Raw genomic sequence first — 26,838 nt, forward strand, 5'->3', positions numbered from 1 at the left:
GGCAACAGCGTTGGTAGCCATGGCGCGTTCAGGGGTCAGCTACGGCTGAACCAGTCGGGGTCACCAGTGTGGTGCTGCGCACACACAATTCGTTTGCCAAGAAGGTAGGCCACAATGCTTTGTACAAACTGAAACACTTTAATAACAGCTCGCACGTAAGCACTCGGCGGGCCATGCCCCCGGGCGTGGCCGGTCGGCCGAAAGGCGGGGCATGTATCTCAGTTCCACCCTGCGCCTCGTGACGCCTTTGCTCCGGGCGTGGCCCGAGCTGCGCTTCCACGCACGGACACTCGCGCCACCCACTGGTGCACGGAATTATTGCCCACTGACATTGTGTCCGCCACAATACCAAGCTCTCATAGAATAGACTGCTATCGTGACTTTCAGCAAGCTACCGACAAAGCCACGCCCCCAGACGTCACTACGCAGTACATAGTATCAATCACAACAATATCGAAAGCCAGTTTTCTCCCCACAAATCACCAACAGACAGTTGGGACGATGGCAATATTTATAATGATTGTAAATGATGACCGGTTAAACCTGTATATCAGAAAATCCAATGGCCCACCAAGATCAGCAGAGGTGAGATGACGAACCAGGACGCCCGCCACCAAACCCAGAAGGCCCAGTGCTTCTTACCGAGCATCATCTCTATATCTTGAATAAACCTGTTTCCTCCTGCAAGGACAAACAATAATAAGGAAACCTGAACAACAAAAAAGTCAGGCTATCTGTTAGTGATAACAAATTAAATATTTAAGGCTTCCTGAAGGACCTCGTGCACATACATTATGACATGCATGACAACAATTTTAGGCCACTATCTATTTACATGAATTACTAGGACATTGGTAGAAAACAACATTATATGAGATTTGACTGAGAGATCTCATCATCACAATGGAAGAGATCAAATCGGAACACCAAAGAGGCAAAGTTTGAACAACATTCACAGCACAATTTTTGAATAAACCTATAAAAACACCTTCATGCGTTTAAGTAAAATGCTATTCCACTCTATCACCCATAGCAACCTTTTATGATCTAATTTTAATCAGCAAATCACAAGGTTGTGAGGGGTAGTAGCAAAATGAGGTCACCCTGCCAATTGCTTCAAAATTAAAATTTAACGTTATCTTATAACAGTATTATCAAATACTAGCAGGTACCTGTGGAACATCCGCGGACGTGCAAAATGTGACCAAGTACTCTCAACCTCCCCCTCCCAACTCTGTCCCATCTTTGCTCTCCCCCACCACCACCGGAACCCCAACTCTGTCCTCCCCTCCTCCCACTCGTAAAAGTGAAAGGGCATTCTAATATGGATCATAACATATTTTTACGTTTACGGGGGTAGGTAATGAAATACATTAGTCCAGATAGGATTGTATAGAGTAGTGTGCTCTGAATGTCTGGAAGAGAAACCTTCCTGTAATTAAGTCAGGCCCGGATGTCCGTGTAAGCATTATCGTTCTCCATGGCAAGGGGTGGAGCTATGTTCAATAGTTAGGGTATAATGGTAGATTTCCTGTGTGTAAATGCCTCTGTAGTTTTCCCTTTGTTCTTTTAACACTTACACCACCTGCCACGCGATCAGCGCCTAAATTACATAACGGGATCACTGACCGGATCCGGACACTACCACTGACACCACCCAGCTTGAATCTTCTCGATGGGCACCAAGAGTGGCCGTGAGGCCACGCCCCGAAGACCGATTGGTTAAAGAACGGCGGAGCGATGCGATGGTGCAGCACAATTGTTGAGTGCGATGTTATCGTCGAACATTCCAGCACAAGGAACAAAACGCGAAGCACCACCGTGTGTCTGTCTCTGTCTCTGTCTCTGTCTCTCTCTCTCCGAACGGATGCATTTGCATTCCCTGTCTCACTCTTGGTCCGGGCTCTTGACGCATATTTCCCCTCTTTGGTGCTGGCTTTGTGATTGCTACGCTTGTTGCTGTGTGCACATGAAAAAAATGGTCCCACCAATATCTCCACAAATATGAACCGATTAGATTTGGACATCAAGAGGTGAAAGGTCAATGGTCAGAGTCTGTAATAGGTTTTTGTTACCACAATAACTTAAGAACGGCTGAAGGCAACTAAGTCAAACTTGGTACAAGTATGTATAATGATGTAAAGAAAAACAGAATATATTATTGGATCAATAGGTCAGAGGTCATGTTAGGTAAAAATGTGATACTTGAGAACAGCTGAAAAGATTTAAATCAAACTTGGTACAAGTATGTATAATGATGCAATATTTGGGCAGAGGCATATCGGACGACTCACGACATCGAACAGTGTCGTTTTACTCATTTCATTTTCGCTTCCGCTATTCAGTCGTTGCTTTTATTTGATATTTGATGCACTATACTCTTTAGAGAGCATCGGTTCCGCCGAAGCAGCTTCCTGAGCAAGGGAATTATACTGGGTGGTATGCCATTGATTTTCCAGCAGGAATTTATAACTTGGCCAATGTGCCACCGATAGCTCACCCACTCTTCACGAAGGACAAAGTGGGGATCTTCAAAGCCCACCAATTAATGTCGGTAGATATGAATCGTGGGACATCCAGTTTAATGTCCATCGGAGGGATGGCCCAAACATTGATGATTCACCCATTCTGTGAAACAACAGGATGACCGTTTATAGCTGGGCTGAGATTTGAACCCAGGCCGGACAGCTAAGAGGCAAGTGTGCAGACCTTGAGGCCATCCTGAAAGCCCAGGTCATATCCTGATGGAATTTTAATAACCAAACTGCGATTCTATGTTGCATTTCTCGTATATTTAAAAATATATCTCGTTTGGAGTCGTGCATTTCTTCTGGTTGAATGTTGAGCTTTGCCTGTGTGCAGGGCCTTTCAAACAGCGTCTGCCGAAAACGTGAGACAGCTGAACGCAAGGGCAGACACTACACTTCAGATTATATAAATAGATCATAGATACCACGATTAATCTCTTCTTCATCAAAGTGTGAAGCAAAGGCCAAAGTACTTAATTCGTTCAGACAAGAGTAAATATCAAATGAACCATGTGGTCCATGAGGCCTATTTGTGTCCTTTACAAATAAAACAGATACAATGACTACACACTTCACATGTTGAAGATTGGGTGCAATCATGCCAAAATCAATTTCTGTCAGAGGAAATAAGATTTGATTCCAAATTTTCCAATCGATTTGGAAGCAGGGTTTGGCAATACGCCATATATTGTACTTCGAGTGAGAAATTAAGCCGGTTATCATTTGACTGTATTTGCTAGCGACCATTAGATTCCTTAGTGCAGTCCAATAGGATAATACAGAGGGAGCACACTTACCCTTCAACTGTCGAGTCTGAGTTTAATTCGTGGTCTGACTGTATGCATCATCAGATTGGTGCTACGGAGGCTGAGCATTATAACGCATTATTATGCAGGCATTATAAAGTATGTCATTCCTTGAATGGACATTAAGTTGGGTGTCCCATCTGCTAGCATGAGTTGGTGGATATTAAAGATCCCAGATGCCTTTCACGAAGAGTAGGCAAGTTACCGCCTGTACCCAGAAACAAGTTACGAATTCCTGCATAACCTGTGTGGGTAAATATAATCTTAACTATTGATCAAAGCTTGTGTCCAGCTCGGTTGTAGATAAAACCAAGTTTAAAAGTCATTTGCAGCTAGTTTAATAAAAGTCAATTTGCTGCAGGAAGTCTGGGGGAGAGGGGTGTGTGTGTGTGTGTGTGTGGGGGGGGGGGGGGGGGGGGGGGTTGTAGGAGTTGCGGACAACGAGAGGGCGAGACACTTCTTGGCTTGCTCAAAGCCCCTTTATTCCAACAGAACTAAAACCCGACCGGAACTCATGCATCTTTTGTCACTCAAATCACTCTTAAGGGGGCATGGCTCCAACAACCGAGCGCACGCCACGCCCATACCATCAATAGCCCCACTGGTCCCGTGCCTGTGGATTATGCCTCAATGGGGTAACCCCCACATGCGCCCCCCCAGAATTCACTCGCACGGGCAATGTCAGTTTTCGGGGGGCCTTAACCACCCAGCCGAAATGACCCCTGATGACCCGAGCAGGGACTGTTAGCGGCTTGGTGGTAAGCAGGCCAACCGGGGGCATTACCCACCGTGGGGGTTGAGCCAACAGAGGGGGCTGGTCTAGGTCCACGTGAGCCGGCTTGAGGCAGTTCACCGAAAGGTGGTCCGGTTTGCCGCCGATGTCGACCATGAAGGACTTGTCCCCGGCCTCCGGAAAGGCCCGTCATAAGGCGGCCGAAGCGGCCCACGGTGTGCGTCATGGCGAACAAAGACGTACTCCACTGTACGTAGATCCGGCGGGACGTGGGCCTGAGGCAAACCATGTTGAGATGTGGGCACTGGTGCAAACATCTTCGCATTCTCCCAGAGAACCGACCACTGACGGGCAGCGAACCAGGGGCTTGTGGCATCAGGCATGAACTCCCCGGGAACCGCAGCGGCTGGCCATAGACGAGCTCAGTGGATGAGGACTGGAGGTCTTCCTTAGGGGCTGTCCTGAGGCGCAACATGACCCATGGGAGTCTGTCGGCCCAACAGTCATCCCGGAGGCTGGCCCTGAGAGCAGCTTTCATAGAGCGATGGAAACTCTCACACTATCCATTAGCCTGGGGATGAAATGCAGTGGTGTGATGGAGCTTTACCCCCAACCCCTGGGCTACAGCACCCTAGAGCTCTGAAGTGAACTGGGGCCCCATCTGAAGAGATGTCTGAGGGGGCGCCAAAACGGGCAACCCAAGTGCCGATGAATGCCCAGGCCACATCGGCGGACATCGTAGATGTGAGCGGGATGGCTTCTGGCCACCTGGTGGTCCTATCGACCATCGTGAGGAGGTGGGTGAATCCCCGCGAAGGGTGGAGGGGCCCTACCAGGTCCATGTTAACATGGTCAAACCGTCGCTCGGGCACTTCAAGTGGCACCAATGGGGCCTGGGTATGGCGATGCACCTTCGAGCGTTGGCACTCGCCGCAGGTGTTGGCCCAGTCGCGCACATCTTTCCTGAGCCCGTGCCAAACGAACTTTACCGCCACCAACTTTTGCAATGCCTTCCTGCACGGGTGAGAAAGACCGTGGATGGCATCGAACACCAGCCATCTCCAGCTGGTGGGTACGACGGGGCGAGGCTGTCCCAAAGATACGTCGAACAGTAGCATGGGGCCCGTGTCCTTGAATGGCACATCATACAGTCGAAGCCCCGTGACTGCCGCCCTGCAGGCCTGGACATCCGGGTCGGCGATCTGATCGGCCGCCATGCGGACATAGTCGATGCCAAGGTGAACCGCGCTAGCTATGGACTGGGAGAGACAATCGGCGACTGTATTATCCTTCCCAGCAACATATTGGATGTCCATCGTGAACTCGGAAACGAAGGAGAGCTGGCATTGTTGACAGGCAGACCACGGCTCCGAGACCTTGGCCATGGCAAAAATCATGGGCTTGTTGTCCACAAACGCCGTGACCAGGCGGGCTTCCAACAGGTAACGGAAGTGTCAGACAGCTAGGTAGAAGCCTAGGAGCTCACAATCGAAGGTACTGTACTTTCGTTCGTTATGGCAGAGCTGCCGGCTAAAAAAAAGCAAGCAGCTGCCAGGCCCCGTTAACCCACTGCTCGTGCACGGCGCGAACCGCGTAGTCCGAAGCGTCCATGGTGAGAGCAATCAGTGCGTCGGGCGATGGATGTGCCAGCATGGTTGCGCTGGTGAGGGCCATTTTAGCATCCGTGAAAGCCTTGGCCATCTCCTCGGTCCAGTCAAAGGCACGTTTGGTAGGCTTGCCCTTTAGGGCCTCATAAAGGGGCCGCATCAGCTGGGCCGCCAGGGGCACGAAACGATGGTAAAAGTTCACCATGCCCAAAAACTCCTGCAGGGCCTTGAGGGCTGAGGGGGCGTGGCAAACCCTTCCAAGCCTCCACTTTAGACGGCAGTGGGACGGCCCCCTCCCTTGTGATGCGGTGGCCGAGAAAGTCAATTAAGGCAACCCCGAACAAGCACTTGGCTGGGTTAATGATCAGGCCATGCTGACTGAGGCGTCCAAAGAGCGCTCGGAGGTGAAGCATGTGCTCTGTCCTGGAGGCGCTGGTGATGAGGATATCGTCCAGGTAGACGAACAGAAACAGCAAATCCCGCAACACGCTGTCCATCAGGCACTGGAAAGACTGGGCCGCATTCGAGCCCAAAAGGCATACGGGGGAATTTGAAAAGCCCGAACGGTGTAATCACCGCAGTCTTAGGAACATCCTGCGGCCGGACGGGGACCTGGTGGTAACCACGAACGAAGTCCACCTTAGAAAAAAAAACAAACAAAAAAAACTTTACCGGCCAAGCGGGCAGACAAATTCTGGATGTGCGGGATTGGGTAGCAGTCAGGAGTAGTGGCATCGTTAAGGCGGCAGTAATCCCCGCACAGGCGCCAACCTTTTCTTTCCCTCGCGGTCCCCCTGTGCTGTCTTTCCCTCGTGGTCCCCCTGTACTGTCTTTCCCTCGCGGTCCCCCTGTGCTGTCTTTCCCTCGTGGTCCCCCTGTGCTGTCTTTCCCTCACGGTCCCCCTGTACTGTCTTTCCCTCACGGTCCCCCTGTACTGTGTTTCCCTCGTGGTCCCCCTGTGCTGTCTTTCCCTCACGGTCCCCCTGTACTGTGTTTCCCTCGTGGTCCCCCTGTGCTGTCTTTCCCTCGTGGTCCCCCTGTACTGTCTTTCCCTTGCAGTCCCCCTGTACTGTCTTTCCCTCATGGTCCCCCTGTGCTGTCTTTCCCTCATGGTCCCCCTGTACTCTTTCCGTCGTGGTCCCCCTGTACTGTCTTTCCCTCGCGGTTGTCAGCTCTTTCACGAGCCTCGATTCAGTATTAAAAACAAACAAACAAAAAAAAAAAACTGCCACCCGACGCAATGTGGAGAGGCGAGGCCCACGGGCAGTCGGACCGTCGCATGATGCCAAGGCGCTCCAACGTGTCGAACTCCGCCTTTGCAATAGCGAGTTTCCCCAGGTCGAGGCGTCGAGCCCGGGCGTAGAAAGACGGGCCGGTGGTCGGAATGTGATGCTCCACCCCGTGTCTGACAACAACGGCCGAAAAGGTGGGCCGTGTAAGGGCCAGGAACTCGGTGAGGAGGCGGGCGAACTCATCAGAGGTCGAGAGCGTGCAAGCAAGCCTCGTCGAGGCGGACCTGCTCAGCGAGCATGGAAGAGAACTGAATGTCTCCGGATTAATGAGCCACCGATTTTTAACATCCACCAATAGGCCGTTGGCACAGATGAAATCAGCGCCCAGCAAGGGGGTCCCTCGCCATGACAAAATCCCATATAAACCGCTGCCCGTCAAAGCACAGTGCCACGGTCCGTTTGCCAAAAGTCTGAATAGCACTGCCGTTGGCGGCTTCCAGGGTGGGGCCTTGACTCCTGGCCTCCTGGTCCAATGCCGACGCAGGCAGAACGCTCACCTGGGCACCTGTGTCGCAGAGGAAACGACGTCCGAAGTCGGTGTCCGAAATTAACAACAAACTGCCCGAACGGCTGATGCTCATGGCAGTTAACGAGCGCCGGCCACACCGTTTCCCAACTCCCTGAAGCTGCAGGGTGGGCGGCATGCCTTGGCCTTGGGCCCAAACCTTGCGTGGCAAAAGCACAAGCCTGGGGCCTTCCGCCGCTGGGCCATTATGGCGGCCGCAACGGTGTCCATCAGCGGCGTAGGCTCGACGGGGCCGGGGTCCCATGCAGCCGCACTACATTGCTGTCTGGCGGAGAAAAACTTGTCTGCTTCCCTGGCCAGGGCGCGGAAATCCTTAACGGGCGAGTTGGCCAAGGCTGACCGTACCTGTCCTGGCAGCTGCTGCAGGAACAGCTCCCTGAAGAGGAAACATGGTCGGTGGCTGCCCAGGAGAGACAACATGTGGTCCATCAGCTCCGGCGGCTTGGAGTCGCCTACCCTGGGTAGAGAAAGTAGCTGGCATGCTCTCGGACTCAGTGAGCTCGAAGGTTTCGAGCAGCGGCGCCTTTAGCGTCTTGTACTTGCCGCCCCCCTTCGGAGGATCCTGGAGAAGGCTCACCACTCTGGTCGCAGTGGAGTCGCTGAGCGCAGACACGACATAATAATACTTCGTGTCGTCAGCAGAAATGCTCTGAATGGCGAATTGGGCCTCAGCTTGTGCGAACCAAACGGCAGCTTGTCGTTCCCAAAACTCCGGCAGTTTAATCGAAACTGCACTTGTCGCCATGTTCTTTTGAAGCTCCGAAAACGTCCAAGAGCAAGACGGGGTCACCAATGTAGGAGTTGAGGACAACGAGAGGGCGAGACACTTCTTGGCTTGCTCAAACCTCATTTATTCCAACAGAACTAAAACCCGACCGGAACTCATGCATCTTTTATAACTCAAATCACTCTTGAGGGGGTGTGGCTCCAACAACTGAGCGCACGCCACGCCCATACCATCAATAGCCCCACTGGTCCTGTGTCTGTGGATTATGCCTCAATGGGGTAACCCCTACAGGTTCATTATTAACAACTAAAGGTGTTCCCTTTAAAAGGCAACCTTTTAAGATATATTGGGTTAGATCAACTATTGGAGAACATATCATGCGAAATGAATTTTAAATTCTACACACTGTAATCAGATGGGGTGAGAACATGTCTATTATGCTCTCATGCCAGGCAGCAAAGCCTCAAGGCTGTCTTCCTTTGATTTCAGACAGCTGGGTGGAGGCTTACAGAGAGAGAACTGCATGTTTACAATCTAATATCTGGGAAATTCGGGCCTTGGATAATGTTGTTGTCTCAGTAAGAAACTGGAGGTCTCCATATTGGCTGGATCATGGGAGCCCAACTTTGTGATGTCAATATCTCCACAAGGCCCCCCCCCTTGCCTCCTTCACCACCCTCCTCCTCCCAGCCTCCTGCCTTGCAACTTCAAACTCAAATAACCACCTTCTCTAAACTAAAGATGTGTTTTGAGTATCCGTGTATTTCTGCTGTCATGAAAGTCATACCATGCTTTTCTCCCTCTCCTAAGAGGAAATAAATGCTTCATGTAAACCACGATTAAATGGAGGACAAATTAATAACATTCTTCCACACCCGGTTCCATTTTAATGTCAGGCCTGGCCAAACAGTTCTTGAAAAGACGTGGGCAGATCTACCCTCTCCAGGTAGAAATAATAGTAGTAGTATTAGTAGTAATAGTAGTATATTATTTAATATCTAACGAGTAAAAAGCTTGTCAAAAATGCAGCATCGTGAGCGTGCCAAAGAGTGAAGCCTCGGCCTCGTGTCAGGTATGCTTATATCTTTATTTATTAGACATCCTACGGACGTAAGTGACCACTCGTTTTACTCTGTGCATGTTGCCCATCATGTGCAGCTAATTTCACCACCCTGCGCCTTGTATTTATTGTTTAAAAAACAAAAACAAACAAAAAAACGTTTCTGTACACCGCCCTTGAGGCGCGGTTTGCAAGCCACCGTCTACATTTCCAATATAAGAAACATAATTATTCTTTAATGGAAAATGTTTTTCACGTTTGTTTTATCCACAAAAATAGGCCGTAGTGAACACACATTCGTGTTAAAACATTGCCCTTTGAAACCCAACTGAAATCATCCTGCTAACGGAGGACAGACATCTGCACAAACATACAAATTGAAATTGTGTTTTATATGGCAGATGAGGTAATGCATGTTGTGAGGACTGAGGTCTCAATCAAAGAATTCCAGTTAACAAAATCTGTTTGATCCTAATGTCATTCATTAAGGTCGGTAAGGGGACATTTTACTCTACCGTTATGTGAGGGAACTCGAACTTGAGATGATGTTGGTTCTTTGGACTATAATGCTGACTAAACGAAACAATTTGTTTCGACCCATTACATCTCCCAAATCCACATTTCCATTACCACTTCACCAAACTATTGACTTATCTTCTTCCTTTTGCTATCCAGTGCTTGATTTCGACCACATTGCTTGAGTCTAGCAATTCGACTCATTAGATCCATAACTGCTGCACTCATTTGGTAAAAACAGTTATGTTGACATCTATTGGTCATGGAAGATTGGTTGGACCAGAACACTCGATTTGTTTAACCCCCAACATTCTCCATGCCTCTTGGTCATCACACTAAATGAGTAATTGCAGTAATTGCAGTAATTGCAGTAATTGCAGTACTCACCATAAATCCACATAATTCCAACAAGCTCCAATGCAGCTGTGAGAAGCATACCCCAGCCCAAGGAGAAGTAGTCGATAAGATTTATCCAGTAAATCCCCGCCTGCGTTTTAAGAGTAGGATTGGGGGAGGAGGAAGTAATGCAGTCATAAGATCCACAAGTCATCACTCATATTAGTCATACGCACAATTGTCAGTTATTTGCTGCAAGCAATTCTCAAAATGTACTCGATTCTCCTATTAGCTTTTCTTCCCTTGAACTTCCACATGAGATTTCTATGCAATCTTCTCTTGTATAAGTATTTTCTTTTTTTGGATACAAGATCGAGGCTCATGTAAGAGCTAACATTAATGACAAAAAAAAACAAAAAACAAACGGACACATAAGACGAAATAAAGGGAGCTGGAGACAAGATGGGGAGAGGTGGAAGCACACAAGTTCAACATTTGAGAGTAGGGACATCGGGAGATCTGTAGGAGGGAGAGGGCTTGGGGGGAGGAGGCGTGGGAAGGGGCGTTGGGGGTTGGAGAGGTAAAATGGCGATATTGGAATTAAAATGGCGACGATCAGGCAGATTGTTAGTTTAAAAAGTTGGATTGGCCCATTGGTATACCCATCTAACCCATGGTTCAGCGGCACAGCTGCACCCCAAGTCAATGATGCTACCCATAGCCATGTGCTACATAAGAAAGAAGAAGATGAACCCATGGCTTGTGATGTAGGGAACCTGGGTTCTTATCCCACATTTCATGAATGTTTGTCACTGAAAGTTCTTGTAATTCATGTAAAAGTACACTGATGTCCACTAATGTATTTGTTGTGCATGTGGTATATATATATATAGTGCCAAAAGAAAGTCTATACTCCCTTTCAACATTTTCACCTTTTGTTGCCTTATAACCTGAATTAAAATGCATTAAATCAGACTTTTCCCACCTAGATTCACACGTCGTAACCCACAACTTCCAAGTGAAAAACTAATTCTACAAATTTCAGTAAATTAATAAAAAATACAAAACTATCATATATTAGTTCGATAAGTGTCCATCCCCCTTATAATAGCAATTGTAAATTAGCTCAGGTGGAACCATTCACCTTCAAAATCACACACCAAGTTAAAAAGCCTCCACCTGTGTTAAATTGGAGTAATTCTGATTATTTCAGAGTAACACCAGCTGTTCCTGTAGGTTTCCTTTGCTAGGTAGTGCTGGGTAGGGCCTTGAATATCCCTTGGCAGCCTGGTGTTGGCTTAGCGGTTCGGGTGCCGGCTTGGGATCTGAGGATCCTGGGTTAGAATCCCGGTCGATCGTTGAATTAACACCAGGGGGTTTGAGTCAGCCTGTCATCCTTCTGACGTCGGCAAATTGAGTACCAGTTCACTGGGAATTCCCTATGTGTCGCAAGAGGTGAAAAAGTGAAACGCACGTGAAAAAGTGAAAAGCTGAATGAAAAGCCGCACGAAAAGCCGAACGTGAAAAAGCTGAATGCCTCAACTCTGTGTTTGCCTCTAAATCTTGTGTCCCAAACCCATCCCTCTGTACCCACCATACCCAGTCGTACCCAGCTGCTCCTGGACTCTGTGTCCTTTCCTCCTGACAAGGTGGAAAAGTTTCTGTCAACCCTCGACTCTGATTCTGCAACTGGACCTGACGGCATCAGCCCACGGGTCTTAAAATCCTGTTCTTCCGCTCTATCTCACCCTCTCTCTGTTCTCTTCACCCTCTCTTTTGCTCAAGGTCATCTGCCATCTGCTTGGAAATCTGCCAACATCATGGCTTTGCACAAAAAGGTGCAAAAACAGATCCCAGCAACTACAGACCAATCAGCCTTCTCCCAATTATCAGCAAAGTCATGGAATCCATCATTGCTTCAGATATGAAATCTTTCCTCTTATCAAATGGCTTGATCTCTGATCATCAATTTGGTTTCCGACCTGGTCACTCTACTCTGGACATGCTGCTTCTGCTTTCTCAACAATGGATGGAGGTCCTCAATGCCAAACAGGAAATTAGAGCTGTCTCCCTTGACATATCACGTGCCTTCGATACGGTCTGGCACCCCGCTCTGCTCACCAAACTCTCCTCTTTTGGTATCCATGGAAATCTCCACGCATGGCTGGCGGACTTCCTCTCTAGTCATAGTCAACGTGTGGCCCTGAATGGGTTTCTCTCATCTCCTCTTCCTGTTCAGTCTGGAGTTCCCCAAGGCAGTGTTCTGGGCCCTGTGCTTTTTCTGGTCTTCATCAATGATGTCTCTGACTCTCTTGAAAATCCTCTCTATCTCTTTGCTGATGACTCTACTCTCTGTCGCTCCATTCTTCATCCCTCAGATCGGCAGTCTGCAGCCTCCTCACCCTCTGCAGACCTGGACAAAATCACAGACTGGGCAAACAAATGGAACATGTCTTTCAATCCTGACAAATCTCACACTCTTACGATGTCTCTCGGAAAAGACGGACTGGACAACCCTCCCATCCACTTTCTGAATAATCCTCTCCAAGAAGTTCTGTCACTCAAGCTTTTGGGTTTCACTATCTGCCATGATCTTTCCTGGGAAAACCACATTTCAAATCTGGCCTCCAAAGCCAGTCGCCGACTGGCATCCTCCGTCGTGCGAAGTCCTTCCTTGGCACACCTGAGCTCCTCACCACATACAAGGCTTTCATCCACAGCTCAATGGAATACTGCTCTCCAATCTGGGCCGGTGCTCCTGCCTCACACCAAGCTCGTCTTCACGCTGTTGAAACCAAAGCGTTCAGAATCATTGGAATCTCCCGCGATGAAGCTAACTCCAAGGGCCTCTCACTCACTCACCACAGGCAGGTTGGTGGTCTTTCCGTCTTCTACCGACTCCTCTCTGGCCTTGCCCCCCCCAGCTCTCTCTGGGCTCTGTTCCGCAAATATTCCTACAGGTCGCACAAGATCTGCCTGCAACCCTCTTATGGTTAAACTGCCAAAATCAAGACTCTCTGCTCACCTTCACTCCTTCATCCCTCTTTTCTCCTGCCTCTGGAACAAACTCCCTCACTCTCTTCAATCCCACTCCACCCTCCAGGTCTTCAAAACAGCTGTTCACCACCATCTCTTATCTTCCCTCATCCAAAACCTTGATCTTTTCTACCCCCGCTAATTTCACCCCAATCCACTTTTTTGAAATACCAACTTCTGTCCTGGAAGTCCTTGGTGTCCTTGTTTTATACTTCTCCCACCCCCCCCCCCCCCGCTTTCCCACGCCTCCTCCCCACCCCCAAGCCCTCTCCCTCCCACACATCTCCCTGCTCTCAAATGTTGTGTTTGTGTGCTTCCCCTTCCCTCCCCATCTTGTCTTCCGCTCCCTCTTTATATATTTTGTTTGTCTGGTTGATTTGTTTGTGAAGTAAATGTTAGCTCTTTCACGAGCCTCGATTCAGTATATAAAAAAAAAGAAAAAAAAAAGAAAAAAAAAGAGGCGACTAACAGGGTTGGCGCCAGGAAGGGCATCCGGCCGTAAAACATCGCTTCAAAAAAGGGGACCACGGTGCCCAAAAAAGGCCAACCTCCACTCTGTGGGGGAAAATGGCCTCTGAAGGTGGTTCCTTGAATTTCCCTTGGAACACAGTCAAGACAATCATAAAGAAGTGGAAGCTGTATGGAAGTGTAAGGCTTGACTGGTACCACCAAGACCCTGACGAGATCAGGCCGACCCTCCAAACTGGATGACCAAGCAAGGAGGAGACTGATCAGAAAGGCCACCAAGAGGCCAATGGCAACTATGAAAGAGCTACAGGCCTTTATGGCAAAGATTGGTCACTGTGTGCATGTGACAACAATATCCCAAGTATTCCACAAGTCTGGCCTGTACGGTAGGGTGGCAAGAAGGAAGCCATTACTCAAAAAGCCCACCTTGAGTCCTGTTCGAGGTATGCAAAAAACTACTCCAGAGATTCCGAAGCCATGAGGCAAAACGTTTTGTGGTCTGATGAAACCAAGATGGAACTTTCTGACCGAAATGCAAAATGTTATGTTTGGTGCAAACCCAACACAGCACATCACCCAAAGAACACCATCCCGACTGTGAAGCATGGTGGTGGCTGCATCATGTTATGGGGATGTTTCTCATCAGCAGGGACCTTTCAGCATGACAACCACCTGAAGCACAGAGCAAAGCTGCACTGGCGTGGCTAAGGAACAAAACGATAAATGTCCTTGAGTCAGAGCCTCAACCTACATCCAATCGAATATCTGTGCCACGACTTGAAGATTGCTGTCCATCAACGCTCCCCAAGCAACTTGAATGAGCTTCAGTTTTGTACAGAAGAATGGGCAAATATTGCTCAGTCAAGGTGTGCAAAGTTGGTGGAGACCTATCCCAACAGACTCACAGCTGTAATTGATGTCAAAGGTGCTTCCACCAAATATTAACTCAGGGGTGTGGACACTTATCCAACCAAGATATTGTAGTTTTGTATTTTTTAAAAATAATTTTCAGAAATTTGTAGAATTTGTTTTTCACTTGGAAGTTGTGGGTTACGATGTGTAAACAAGTGAATCCACTTGGATTCCGCCCAGGTTGGCACATGGAAATTATTATTCATATGGTACTTTCCATGGTGAAGTAGTTCGCAGCAGAACCGGCAGCATAATGATGTAGCATAATTATCATCTCGGGTCAAGATTTGAAATTATGCCATGGTTTTTGTAAAATTGCTACTAGTATTCACATTATGTACTTTTCACGAAATGTATTCACATTATGTACTAGCGAGCGGCCGCGTACCAGCCAAAGGGGTAGCCCATGGTTAGCCTAAATATAGATTTGATGACGTCATGTTTACACATCTGAGCGACAGAAACTGTTTACACATCTGAGCGACAGAAATGAGCGACAGAAACTAGCTTCACTTTTGGAGAGACAGAAATTCCCAGGCAAACGCTATAACGCACCAGGTTTACAACCTGTGCGTTAATAAAGGTGGAAAAAGTCTGATTTAATGCATTTTAATTCCAGGGTAAAGGAACAAAAGGTGAAAAATTTGAAAGGGGGTGTAGACTTTCTAGAGGCATTGTATGTGTAAAATCTGTCATGATCCTTCGATCGATGTAACCTTGAACAAGAGACATAGATAGAAGCTATCAAAGTAGGGTCACAGCACGACATTCGAGGCAGAGAGCGATTTGGAGTGAGGATGCCAGGAAGAACAGAGGTTATTTGGGTAGTCTTCCTCTTCTTGTGTATGCAGTGCAAGGCTGCGGGGTAGCATCATTGGCTGAGGGCACAGGTTAACGTGCCCTCTGTAGGTTACAGCAGGAATTTTGAATTATGTCAGGGTGCTGGCAAATAGCTTGCCTACTCGTGAACGACACGGTGGGATCTCTAACATCCACCAACAAATGCCGGCAGATGGGACGCTGGTTTAACATCCATACAAGGAACACAAACATTGATGAATCATCCTGGCTGTGAAACACCGGGGTGACAGTTTATAGTCGAGTCGGGATCTAGCCAGCTTGGGGGTGAGTGTGTGTACCTCTTGGCCTTCATATCAGCCGTGTTTGGGTAGTGAAACAGTGGCTTTTAACCAGCTGAGTGTCCGAGTCCTGATATTCTTTCTCGGTCCCGCTTGACTCATTGCAGCACTTTGTTTGCTGTGGATGAGCATCAATTCTCGCTTTCACTCTGTCATTCCTCTTTTTCCCCACCTCTGGAACAAACTCCCACACTCTCTTCAATCCCACGCCTCCCTCCAGGGAGTCCAGGTCTTCAAAACAGCAGTTCACCACCACCTCATATATTCCCCCATCCAAAACACTGATATTTTCTACCCCCATTGATCCACCCACCGCCCTCAAATTCCCTGCTTTCTTTCCTGAAATCCCCTGTAGTATCCATCTTGTTTATCCCACGTACCCTGCCCCAGCCCCCTCTTGTCCACAGATATCCTGATGTCTCTTTTCCCGACTGTTGTGCTGCCCTCACCACCTCGTGTCACCCGCTCACTTTATGATATGGTCTATGACTATGTGTTAGCACATGTATGAGCCCAGACCAAGTGTACAATATTTTTTTGCTTCTGACTCCTTTAGAAAAGAGTATATCATTGTATGCCAGAACAAAAAAATTAACTTCTGCCTTTATGTGTGTGTGTGTGTGTGTGTGTGTGTGTGTGTGTGTGTGTGTGTGTGTGTGTGTGTCTCGTCGATTGTTATCTCCATTTGTGGCTTTCAGGTGATGGAACGGAGTCCTCCTAGGCCCGAAAGTATATTTCTCCTCTTCGGTAAGGGATCACGGTTCATGGACCAAGCCGTTCTACTTTTTCAGAGTTTTGTTCCAAGGGCCTATTAGTCCTGTGGTGTGTCTTGTGTATTTGTCTGCATGTGTTCTCACAGTGGCGTCGAGGAAAAATGACGCCTTTTTAATGATCGAGATGTCAAAAATTCCGCCCCATCGTGACTCACATACTGAATTAACCACAAAGCCGAATGAAATAACTTTATTACAAATCAAATTAGGTACAGTACAATTACACTTTTATTTTCTGCCTTTCTCAATGGTCATTGGCTTACTGAGTGTGCAGATGTTGTGATCGCGGCACCTACTTTATCGGGTTCTGGCACCTCCATGGAGGGTAGCAGGTACCCCCCCAAAATGGTGGGGGTCATAGATACGTCTGCGGTCTACGCGACTGAACCAGCCGCGGTTCGTTGAGGGCCCCGGTTGAGGTGCGGTGAACTTTGCAAACACGTCGACGCTTTACGAAATTCAATTTCTCACGCCCAAATGCCAAACCTGTAACTTGCAACTTGCGGATAAACACCGCCACCCTCCTACCCACTCACACTCCTGCCTCCACTCTCATACAACTCTCCGGACTTATCCGGGTGGTGTTCGTGCCTTTATTTAATTTCCGCACACGGTTAACAACTAAAATGCGTTTCGCTCCACAAACTCTAAACCTGAACCAATTTTCAAAATTTACACTGCAGAATTAAGCTTAACAGCAGTTCCGACTGCTAATGAAGTGTCTCCGGCGTCTCTGGGCTTCTCCGGGCAGTGTTCATGTCTTTATTTAATTTCCGCACAGGGTTAACAGGTAAAATGTGATACGCTCTGCAAACTCTTAACCTGAACCGAATATCAAAATTTAGACACTGGATTTGAGCTTAACAGCAGTTCTGACTGCTAATAAGTGTTTAATTTGCTAAAAACGTTTCATAAAAAAAACGCATTTCTGGGTGGTGTTGGTGGTGTTTCGTATGATATGACTGCCCAAAAGTGCCGCCGCTCAAAGGTGCCGCCACCCAAAGATGCCACCGCCCAGCTCAAAAGTGCCGCCGCCCAGCTCAAAAGTGGCGCCGCTCAGCTCAAAAGTGGCGCCGCTCAGCTCAAAAGTGGCGCCGCTCAGCTCAAAAGGGCCGCCGCTCAGCTCAAAAGTGCCGCCGCCCAGCTCAAAAGTGGCGCCGCTCAGCTCAAAAGTGCCGCCGCTCAACTCAAAAGTGTCGCCGCCCAAGGGGGCACCACCCAAAAGTGCTGCCGCCCAAAGGTGCTGCCGCCCAAAAGTGCCGCCACTTAAAAGTGCCACTCAGGGCGACCGCCCAGTTCGTCCCAACCCCCACCTACCCCCCCCCCCCCTCGCTACGCCAGTGGTGAGTGGTGAGAAGTGTGTGTGGCAGCTCCAGAATGAGCCTTTAATCTGGTTTAAATAAAACGTGTGAATTTATCCTTCACCGACGAGTCCTTTTTCCTGAGTTAAATGGGTTTTTTTTAAAGAGCATAGAATTTCTCACTGTTCAGTATTTTAATCTGATAATCTCTATTACCTGTTACCATGGACTGCGACCAAACAATTGCTTTCCGACCTCTTGTATAAACCTGTAGATATGCATATAATAAAGTTTAAAAACGTAAATATCACATTAAACCAAGTAGAAGAATGCAAATCAAACGTAAATACAGTCACGTGAAAAAGTAAGTACACCCCATGTAAAGTTTTGACTTTTTCAACATATTTTAACATAGCTATTTGATCTTCATTTCAACAATCTTGATAGATTAAGGTGATATAATATTGTTGTGGATATGAGAATGTTTTTTTATTTTGTTGTTGTGGTAAAATGTTGTTGTAAAAGGTTGTTGTAAAATATCACCCCTCCTCCCTCCGTTTGTGGTTGTATAAAGGTCAAAGGGCGTTTCCGTAGTTAGTCCATAAAACATACATGCAGGACACGATATATCCTTTCTTTTGACAGTTATATCCTTATTATGTGTATTAGCGTAAGGCTGTGTCTTCCATTAATTGAAATACTCCATTGCACCAGTTAAAGAGAATAGATCCCCTTTCCTTCCCATCCCCAAAATCTCCATCCCATATTACATCCCCTCTCGTCACCGCTGAGCCCTCGATTGCCCATATTACCTCCGATCCAATTGCCGCCATTGACCACGAGGCAGGGTTGGGGGAAGGAAGGCGTTTCCCCACCTCGTCAGAGAGGGGAGGAGTGAACCAGCCCCGCTCGACCAACCATGAGCCAGGGGTTTGGCTACAGAGGGCGGAGGAAGAGCGGCCGGGGAGGTTCGCAAAGGTTGAGGGGCGGGGGCCTATATAACCCAAGGCAGGGGTGTGGCCAGGAGAGATGCGTTTTTACAGAGGAGAGCAGAAGACAGAAAGGCCTGGAGTTGGACTTTGAGTTGGTCTGAGTTGGTTGGGAGTCGGTCGTCAAGTGCAGAGTGGTGAAGAGTCAGTCAGTAGAGGTGGTGGTCAAGTGGTTGCGTTGGTTGCGGTGAGGAGTCGGTGGTAAAGAGTGAGGGACCAAGAAAGAAAGAGAAAGAGTCCTGAAGCACGAGAGGAAGTTGTTGGACTGGGTGGGACTAAGGAAGGAGAGAGAACCCGTCACACCAATCCCCCAAGCTCCGCGTTGGCTCCACCAAGCGTTCAGCTCCACCAAGCTCCGCGTTGGCTCCACCAAGCGTTCAGCTCCCCCAAGCTCCGCGTTGGCTCCACCAAGCTCCGCGTTGGCTCCACCAAGCGTTCAGCTCCACCAAGCTCCGCGTTGGCTCCACCAAGCGTTCAGCTCCACCAAGCTCCGCGTTGGCTCCACCAAGCGTTCAGCTCCACCAAGCTCCGCGTTGGCTCCACCAAGCGTTCACCTCCAGCCATCCACCTCCTGCAATTCCCCGCGTGAGTCCGTCTTTTGTTTGTTCTGTCCTGGGTTAATTAAGTCTGTATAAGCTAGTATTTTCCCTGTGTCACCTGCGTCTTATGTGTTGTAAATAAACCTTGATTGCTTTCTTTTTGCTTGTGTGTAAATAGCCAATAAATTCAGTCGTATTTCCAAACCTTTCTTTGCCTTCTTTTTCCTCTTTGCATTCGTCGCCTTTGTCTTTTCCCCATTGGGCAGCTACGGTGCGATACGGCCAAAGTTCGGGTGGAATCGGGTGAGTTTTGTTAGGTCGCGGTCTTACACCACCGCTCGGTCTATAACATCTAACCGCGATCTATAACAATTGGTAGTCAGGAGATGGGATTCGAACCTGGGACTAAATTTATTTAGCCCAAATTTTGGACACCAATTGTGTTAGTACTGTAACAATTGGTGTCGAGGAGTGAGATCGGACCCGGAGCGCGTTTACGCGCTCGAAATTATAAAGCCGAAATTTGTTTGTTGTATAAAAATCCGAATTTTGAAATCGCGCCATGGCTGTTCAAGGCGACGGGATGCCGGTGGGAGAGATAGACGGGGTAGAATCGACCCAGGACCTCGGGGAAATGTATGTGGAGGAAAGGGTGGAGGAGAGTAAAGAAGGTGTGGTTGCGGGGGTATCAGGTGCACAAAATGGCGCTCTCGCGCACGTGGTTACAGCGGCACCAAATTTTGCCGCGCCCATGACCGTACCACTACCAGCGGGCTTTGATGTGGGGGACTTCATGGCGCAATTCACCGAGATGCTGAGAATAGAGGGGGAGAGATTGAGTAATAAAATTGAAGCAACAATAAACGGAATGAGGGCCGATAGGGAGGAAAGGGAGCAGAGGGACAGAGACCGCAAGTTGGGCGAAAGGGTCCCAGGGGTGCACGACGAGGTAACGCGAGTCGAAAAGCGCTGGTTGAGCGAAGCGGAGGAAAGCACGGGTACAATGACGGGGGTAGAAATCGCGACACGGGGTTTTGAAAAGCCGGCGACCGATGAGGTAGAGGGAATTTTATTAAAGCCAGCGGTCGTCGAGGTGAATAAAGAAAAAGCAGTAGCGGGAATTAAAATTGAAGAGATGACGGAGGTAACCCGGGAATTGCAGGGAGAAATGGATTATGTACAAAGTCCCTGCTCACATCACGATGCTGTGCTTAACCCGAATGGAAGTTTGCAGGTTCGCGTGGAGAAAAGGATCCCCCAGGTGAGTCGTGCTGTATATTGTGCGGGTAGATTTTGCAGGAGGATGTTTAGCGACAAAAGAATTTTCGCGCGCTTGGGATCGAGGAAGCACCCGGGCGTTGGTGAAGGGTCCCGTGTGAGTGGAAATGGCACGCGTGTGAGGAAAAAGTGTGCGTCGGCGAGTGGGTGTGTTATAAAGTGTGGGAGTGAAACCGAGTGCGAGCGAGAATGCACGTCGGTGTGTACGGGGTGTGACACAGGGAGTGAGAGCAATGCGGAGTGCACGCCCATGGTGAGTGTTACGGAGGACGTAACGGAGGAGAGGTGTGGACCGAAGTGTGCGCAAGAGGTGTGGTGTGTAACAGAGAGAGCGTTGGTGGAATGTACGGACGGCGTTGGAACGCCAGGTTTTGTGAGGGTGAAAGGGGTAGCGTATGCTTGTAAGCATGCAAGTGAAGCATCGATGGTAACCGGTTTAGTGGTTAGAGCGACGGATAGCCGATGCGAGCACTCGGTGCGAGGGGTGCTTGGTTGGGTGCGAGGCCCGGCGTCGATCGAAGCTGCGTCGTTTCTCTTCGAAGCGTCGTTGCCGATTCGGGCTTGGCCCCGCCCCACACGGTCGAGTCCGGGCTTTGTCGGGCGAGGCGACCGGTCCGGTTCGAGGGCGAGTGGGAGGAAGCGGAACGGTGCCCCCTCGTGGGGACGGGGTTCCGACCGGGGGAGATGGAGCCATCGGGCCCGGGACCGCAAGGTGCCGCGCCGAGATGGTGCGTGGAATCTCGGTCCAACCAAACCACCTCCCTTGAACCGAAAGCCGGACGGATTCAACCTGCAGGCAACCAAACCACCCGAATTCATTGCTCGGCTTTACGAAGCCGAGTTTAATGATGTCATGACGCACCGAGGCTAGGATATAGCGGACTGTGATGATGGTGATCGTGATAGTAATAGTGTTTTGGGCCCAAAATTAGAGAAAAACAAAATTTGATGATTGGCAAAGGATTGGCAGTAATGATTGGCAGATGATGAGTAGTGATTGGCAAATTTTTGATTGGTTGGAATTTAGGTGTACAAAATTGATAGTGAGAGACCCCCGATGTGGTGGGATGGCAAATCCACCATCCCTCACAGACGTGGGGCAAAGGAGCTATAGTTTATGGGGTGTATGGCAGTGAAAACTAGCCCGGGTGGGTTAGGTTATATTGTAGGGATCTAGAAGAGATTGACATTAGGTAACGTTAAGGTTAGTTAGTGACTGATACCTGTAGTGGGGACGCAGGTAGATTAGTGTGGATGATAATGACGTGGGAGCGCAATAGTTTAAAGGGACGACTGGGAAGCGCAAGTTTCAGAAGGGAGTAGTTAGCTGAGATGATGCCGTGTGTGTGAGGATTGAACAGGTGAGAATTGGACAGGTGTGATTGCACAGGTGTGCAACTGAACAGGTGTGTGGAGCAGTGTATGAGGGAGTAGTGGTGATTGTGTGTTGTGTTGACCAACTGGTCCAGGAAGAGGAGGAGGGTGCAGGTGGCACCAGGTAGGATTGCACAGGTGTGCAACAACAGGTGTATGTGGTTGTATGGAATAAATGGTATGGAGTAGTGGAATGGATGGTAGTGGAGTGAGAATGGTGGAAATTGTGGAGTGGAGTGGATGGTGCAAAGGTGTGAATGGGGGAAGAGTGGACCCCCATCACGGATACCCGGGGCGGGTAGTGTAAGTGTTAGGTAGAGGGTACAGGTAAATTGTAGTTGGATATTGGCATCTGTGGTGCGGGTGACAGAATGGTATGTGGATGGGTGCGTTGGTGTTGTGGAAATGGCTGGGCGTGTAGCCTGTTAGTGTGTGTAGTTGGTTGGGCGCTCCACCACTGTGAGGATGTCGGCCAGGTGAGGCCGCAGGTGGGCTCTGGGAGCCGGTAGTAGTTGTTGTGGATGGGGCCCGAGGATCCGGAGGACGGACCCGGGTAGCCCAGTGCCAGAGGGCACCGAGTGGGGTGACAGAGCCAGGAGGGGCCTGCCCCAGTTAGATAGGTTAGGGTGAGGAGCTAGGTAAGCTCGGGTGGCAACTGCAGTGGTGGAGGTGTGCAGGTGGGTAGACCCACTGGGAGAGGTACACGTCGCAGCCCAGAAATTGTGCTAGAGCACCGGGAGATGAATCGGGGGAGTGAGACCCCAAATTGAGAAGCACCACAGTTTGGCCAATGGGAATTGGTTTTTAGAACCCATAGTGTAAGAGGGCCAATGGTTTGGCCGGAGAAAGAACCCGGGTAGTGTAAAGTGTGTTAAAATCATTTAGAGGATAGTTAGGATGAAGGATCTCCTCGCACCATCTGCATCCACTCACCTGAGGTGACAGGTACTCCACACCATGCCATGTTTAATTATTTTTACTGTGCAAATGTTTGGAATGTGAGACGCATCATGACGTGGGTGTGACATTGTGCGTAATTCCATCTCTTCCTCCTTATGAGGATTGATGATGAATTGATGATGGCAAATTTTTGAAGTAGAGGGATTGTGGTGACGAATTTGGTATAGGGGAAATATGGGGAAGACGTGACAGTAGTGACGAATTGGTAATGTGTAGATTTTGTACATATGGCGTAAGGGCAAGGGTAGGCTAGGTGACAGGGGGGTGACGTACGGTAGGGACGAGCTTTCTCACTTCGCCCTCCGTACGCATTTTGCCTTGCATTGCCTTTTTGACGTGTACCCTTGAGACCTTACCCCTCGCTCATCTGTCTTGTCCCCCCTTTTTGTCTCCCACATGAGGACCTGAGCGCCGTTGGGCGCCGAGGGGAGCGTGCGTGGGTCGGCCATTGTGCGCCCGAAATTCCCAGAACCAGCTGTCTGCATCGATGCACCACGTTATGGACCACATGTCAGTGGCCGAGCACCACTTATGGACCCCATGGGTTGGGGCAAGGCCCCTCTGCTGGAACCGGCCATGAGGGCCCGAAATCTTGCTGGCGGACCTTGGCCACAGGGCACCGATGCCCCACAGGTGAACCACACTAGTCGGCCCTGTGGGCCATAAATAAAATCAAATAAAAAAAGGACACATTGGGCACACTTTATTGAAAATAGGCCGCCAGTAAGCAAAGCAAAAGAATGACAACATCTGGAAGAACAAATAATAACCAGCAGAGGGAGCCGAAGAGCAAGAGATCACCTGCAGGGTTTGGGTTTGTTGGATTTATTTTATTGATGAACAGTGGTGACTGCACTGATTGGTGCTTGAGGGTGTGTTGGTGCGTTATAGGTGCTTTCATGGTGCATTGATGCAGAGCAGACTGTCCTCCCCCCAGAAAGAACAATTACAGGTCCTGGGTTAGTTTTGTAAATAAAAATAGCGTCAATTGTAAATAATGCTTCCCACCGTCAGTGTGTAGTTTGAAGACCATTCCGCAATTCGGTTAACTGTGGGCGTAAGTCTGTTAGGCAGGGTGCAATGGAGCAGCGGGACACATTTATTTATGTTTTAAAACTGTCGCACTCAGGGTCAGGCTAAAAGTAGAGGGAACTACACCTACATGCCACACTAAGGTAAAAGTAATAGGCCCGGGACGTGCCTAAGGGGAGGAGGGTGCAGTGTTGTGGATATGAGAATGTTTTTTTATTTTGTTGTTGTGGTAAAATGTTGTTGTAAAAGGTTGTTGTAAAATATCACCCCTCCTCCCTCCGTTTGTGGTTGTATAAAGGTCAAAGGGCGTTTCCGTAGTTAGTCCATAAAACATACATGCAGGACACGATATATCCTTTCTTTTGACAGTTATATCCTTATTATGTGTATTAGCGTAAGGCTGTGTCTTCCATTAATTGAAATACTCCATTGCACCAGTTAAAGAGAATAGATCCCCTTTCCTTCCCATCCCCAAAATCTCCATCCCATATTACATCCCCTCTCGTCACCGCTGAGCCCTCGATTGCCCATATTACCTCCGATCCAATTGCCGCCATTGACCACGAGGCAGGGTTGGGGGAAGGAAGGCGTTTCCCCACCTCGTCAGAGAGGGGAGGAGTGAACCAGCCCCGCTCGACCAACCATGAGCCAGGGGTTTGGCTACAGAGGGCGGAGGAAGAGCGGCCGGGGAGGTTCGCAAAGGTTGAGGGGCGGGGGCCTATATAACCCAAGGCAGGGGTGTGGCCAGGAGAGATGCGTTTTTACAGAGGAGAGCAGAAGACAGAAAGGCCTGGAGTTGGACTTTGAGTTGGTCTGAGTTGGTTGGGAGTCGGTCGTCAAGTGCAGAGTGGTGAAGAGTCAGTCAGTAGAGGTGGTGGTCAAGTGGTTGCGTTGGTTGCGGTGAGGAGTCGGTGGTAAAGAGTGAGGGACCAAGAAAGAAAGAGAAAGAGTCCTGAAGCACGAGAGGAAGTTGTTGGACTGGGTGGGACTAAGGAAGGAGAGAGAACCCGTCACACCAATCCCCCAAGCTCCGCGTTGGCTCCACCAAGCGTTCAGCTCCACCAAGCTCCGCGTTGGCTCCACCAAGCGTTCAGCTCCCCCAAGCTCCGCGTTGGCTCCACCAAGCTCCGCGTTGGCTCCACCAAGCGTTCAGCTCCACCAAGCTCCGCGTTGGCTCCACCAAGCGTTCAGCTCCACCAAGCTCCGCGTTGGCTCCACCAAGCGTTCAGCTCCACCAAGCTCCGCGTTGGCTCCACCAAGCGTTCACCTCCAGCCATCCACCTCCTGCAATTCCCCGCGTGAGTCCGTCTTTTGTTTGTTCTGTCCTGGGTTAATTAAGTCTGTATAAGCTAGTATTTTCCCTGTGTCACCTGCGTCTTATGTGTTGTAAATAAACCTTGATTGCTTTCTTTTTGCTTGTGTGTAAATAGCCAATAAATTCAGTCGTATTTCCAAACCTTTCTTTGCCTTCTTTTTCCTCTTTGCATTCGTCGCCTTTGTCTTTTCCCCATTGGGCAGCTACGGTGCGATACGGCCAAAGTTCGGGTGGAATCGGGTGAGTTTTGTTAGGTCGCGGTCTTACACCACCGCTCGGTCTATAACATCTAACCGCGATCTATAACAATATAACACATATCATGAAACATTTACATTTTGTAGTCCATTGTATAATTTAAATAAACATAAATGCAAATTTCGCATGTGGAAAAAGTAAGTACACCCAATGAAATGTTTAAAAAAATCTTTTTAACATATGTGGACTTATCAATATTTGATCTTCATTTAAACAGTATCTACAGATAAAGGTGATCTAATTGAACAAACAACATTGAGAAATTGACTTTGCAATAATTTATTCAACAAAAAATTAACAGAGATGCCATTTCCTTCTGTGGAAAAAGTACACCCTTGGCTCTAATAGGTGGTATTGCCCCCTTTGGCAGAAACAACCTCAAGTAGGCATTTCTTATAACTGTCTACAAGTCTGACATCGACTGGGAGAAATTTTTGCCCACTCCAACATGCAGAAATCTTTCAGCTGTGCGATGTTTGAGGGGTTTCTTGAATGCAAAGCTCGTTTCAAATCCCCCCACAACATCTCGATGGGATTTAGATCCAGGCTTTGACTTGGCCATTCCAGAACCCTCCATTTCTTTTTTTTCAGCCATTCCTTGGTGGATTTACTGGTATGTTTAGGGTCATTGTCATGTTGCAAGATCCACCTTCGGTTGAGCTTCAACTCTCCGACAGATGGCCTCACATTATACTCAAGCACCCTCTGGTACAATGAAGAATTAATAGTGGATTATATGATGTTGAGCTGCCCAGGCCCTGTTGCAGCAAAGCTGCCCCAAACCATAATATTTCCACCACCATGCTTTACAGTTGGTATCAGGTTCCTGTGGTCAAATGCTGTCTTTGGTTTTCGCCAAACATGTCTTCTGGTACTGTGGCCAAATAGCTCTACCTTTGACTCATCTGTCCAGAGCACATTGTTCCAGAAGTGCTGGTCTTTGCCTCAGTGTTCATTGACAAACTTTAGTCTTGCCCTGATGTTCTTTCTGGACAGCAAAGGTTTCCTCCTGGCACACCTCCCATGTAGATCAAATTTGTGCAGCCTCTTTCTAATGGTAGACTCGTGCACTTTTACATCAACAGTGGCAAGGGCTACCTGTAGGTCCCGTGATGACATTCTGGGGTTCTTAGAGACTTCTTTCAGCATCTTGCGGTCTGCTCTCGGGCTGAACTTGCTGGGGCGGCCTGGCCTGAAAAAGTTGGCAGTTGTTTGGAATCTTCTCCACTTGTAGATGATGTTCAGGACAGACGAATGATTGATTTCAAATTGTTTGGAGATCTTTTTAAATCCCTTCCCAGACTCGTAGGCATCTATAACCTTCTTTCTGAAG

General features: G+C 48.8%; 1 protein-coding gene across 1 annotated transcript in view; it reads right to left on the minus strand.

The window, feature by feature from the left end:
- LOC137418771 (sodium- and chloride-dependent neutral and basic amino acid transporter B(0+)-like) overlaps positions 1-26,838 on the minus strand; it is a 193,619-nt gene that overhangs the window by 36,767 nt on the left and 130,014 nt on the right. Inside the window, exons 11-12 of the mRNA XM_078776390.1 lie at positions 10,183-10,282; positions 572-681 (exon numbers count right to left, since the gene is read on the minus strand). Of these exons, the coding sequence (XP_078632516.1) occupies positions 572-681; positions 10,183-10,282 (210 nt within the window). The remainder of the gene's footprint in view (positions 1-571; positions 682-10,182; positions 10,283-26,838) is intronic.

Source organism: Myxine glutinosa, chromosome 4 (assembly GCF_964187855.1).
Source record: "Myxine glutinosa chromosome 4, kmMyxGlut1.1, whole genome shotgun sequence".
NCBI lineage: Eukaryota > Metazoa > Chordata > Myxini > Myxiniformes > Myxinidae > Myxine > Myxine glutinosa.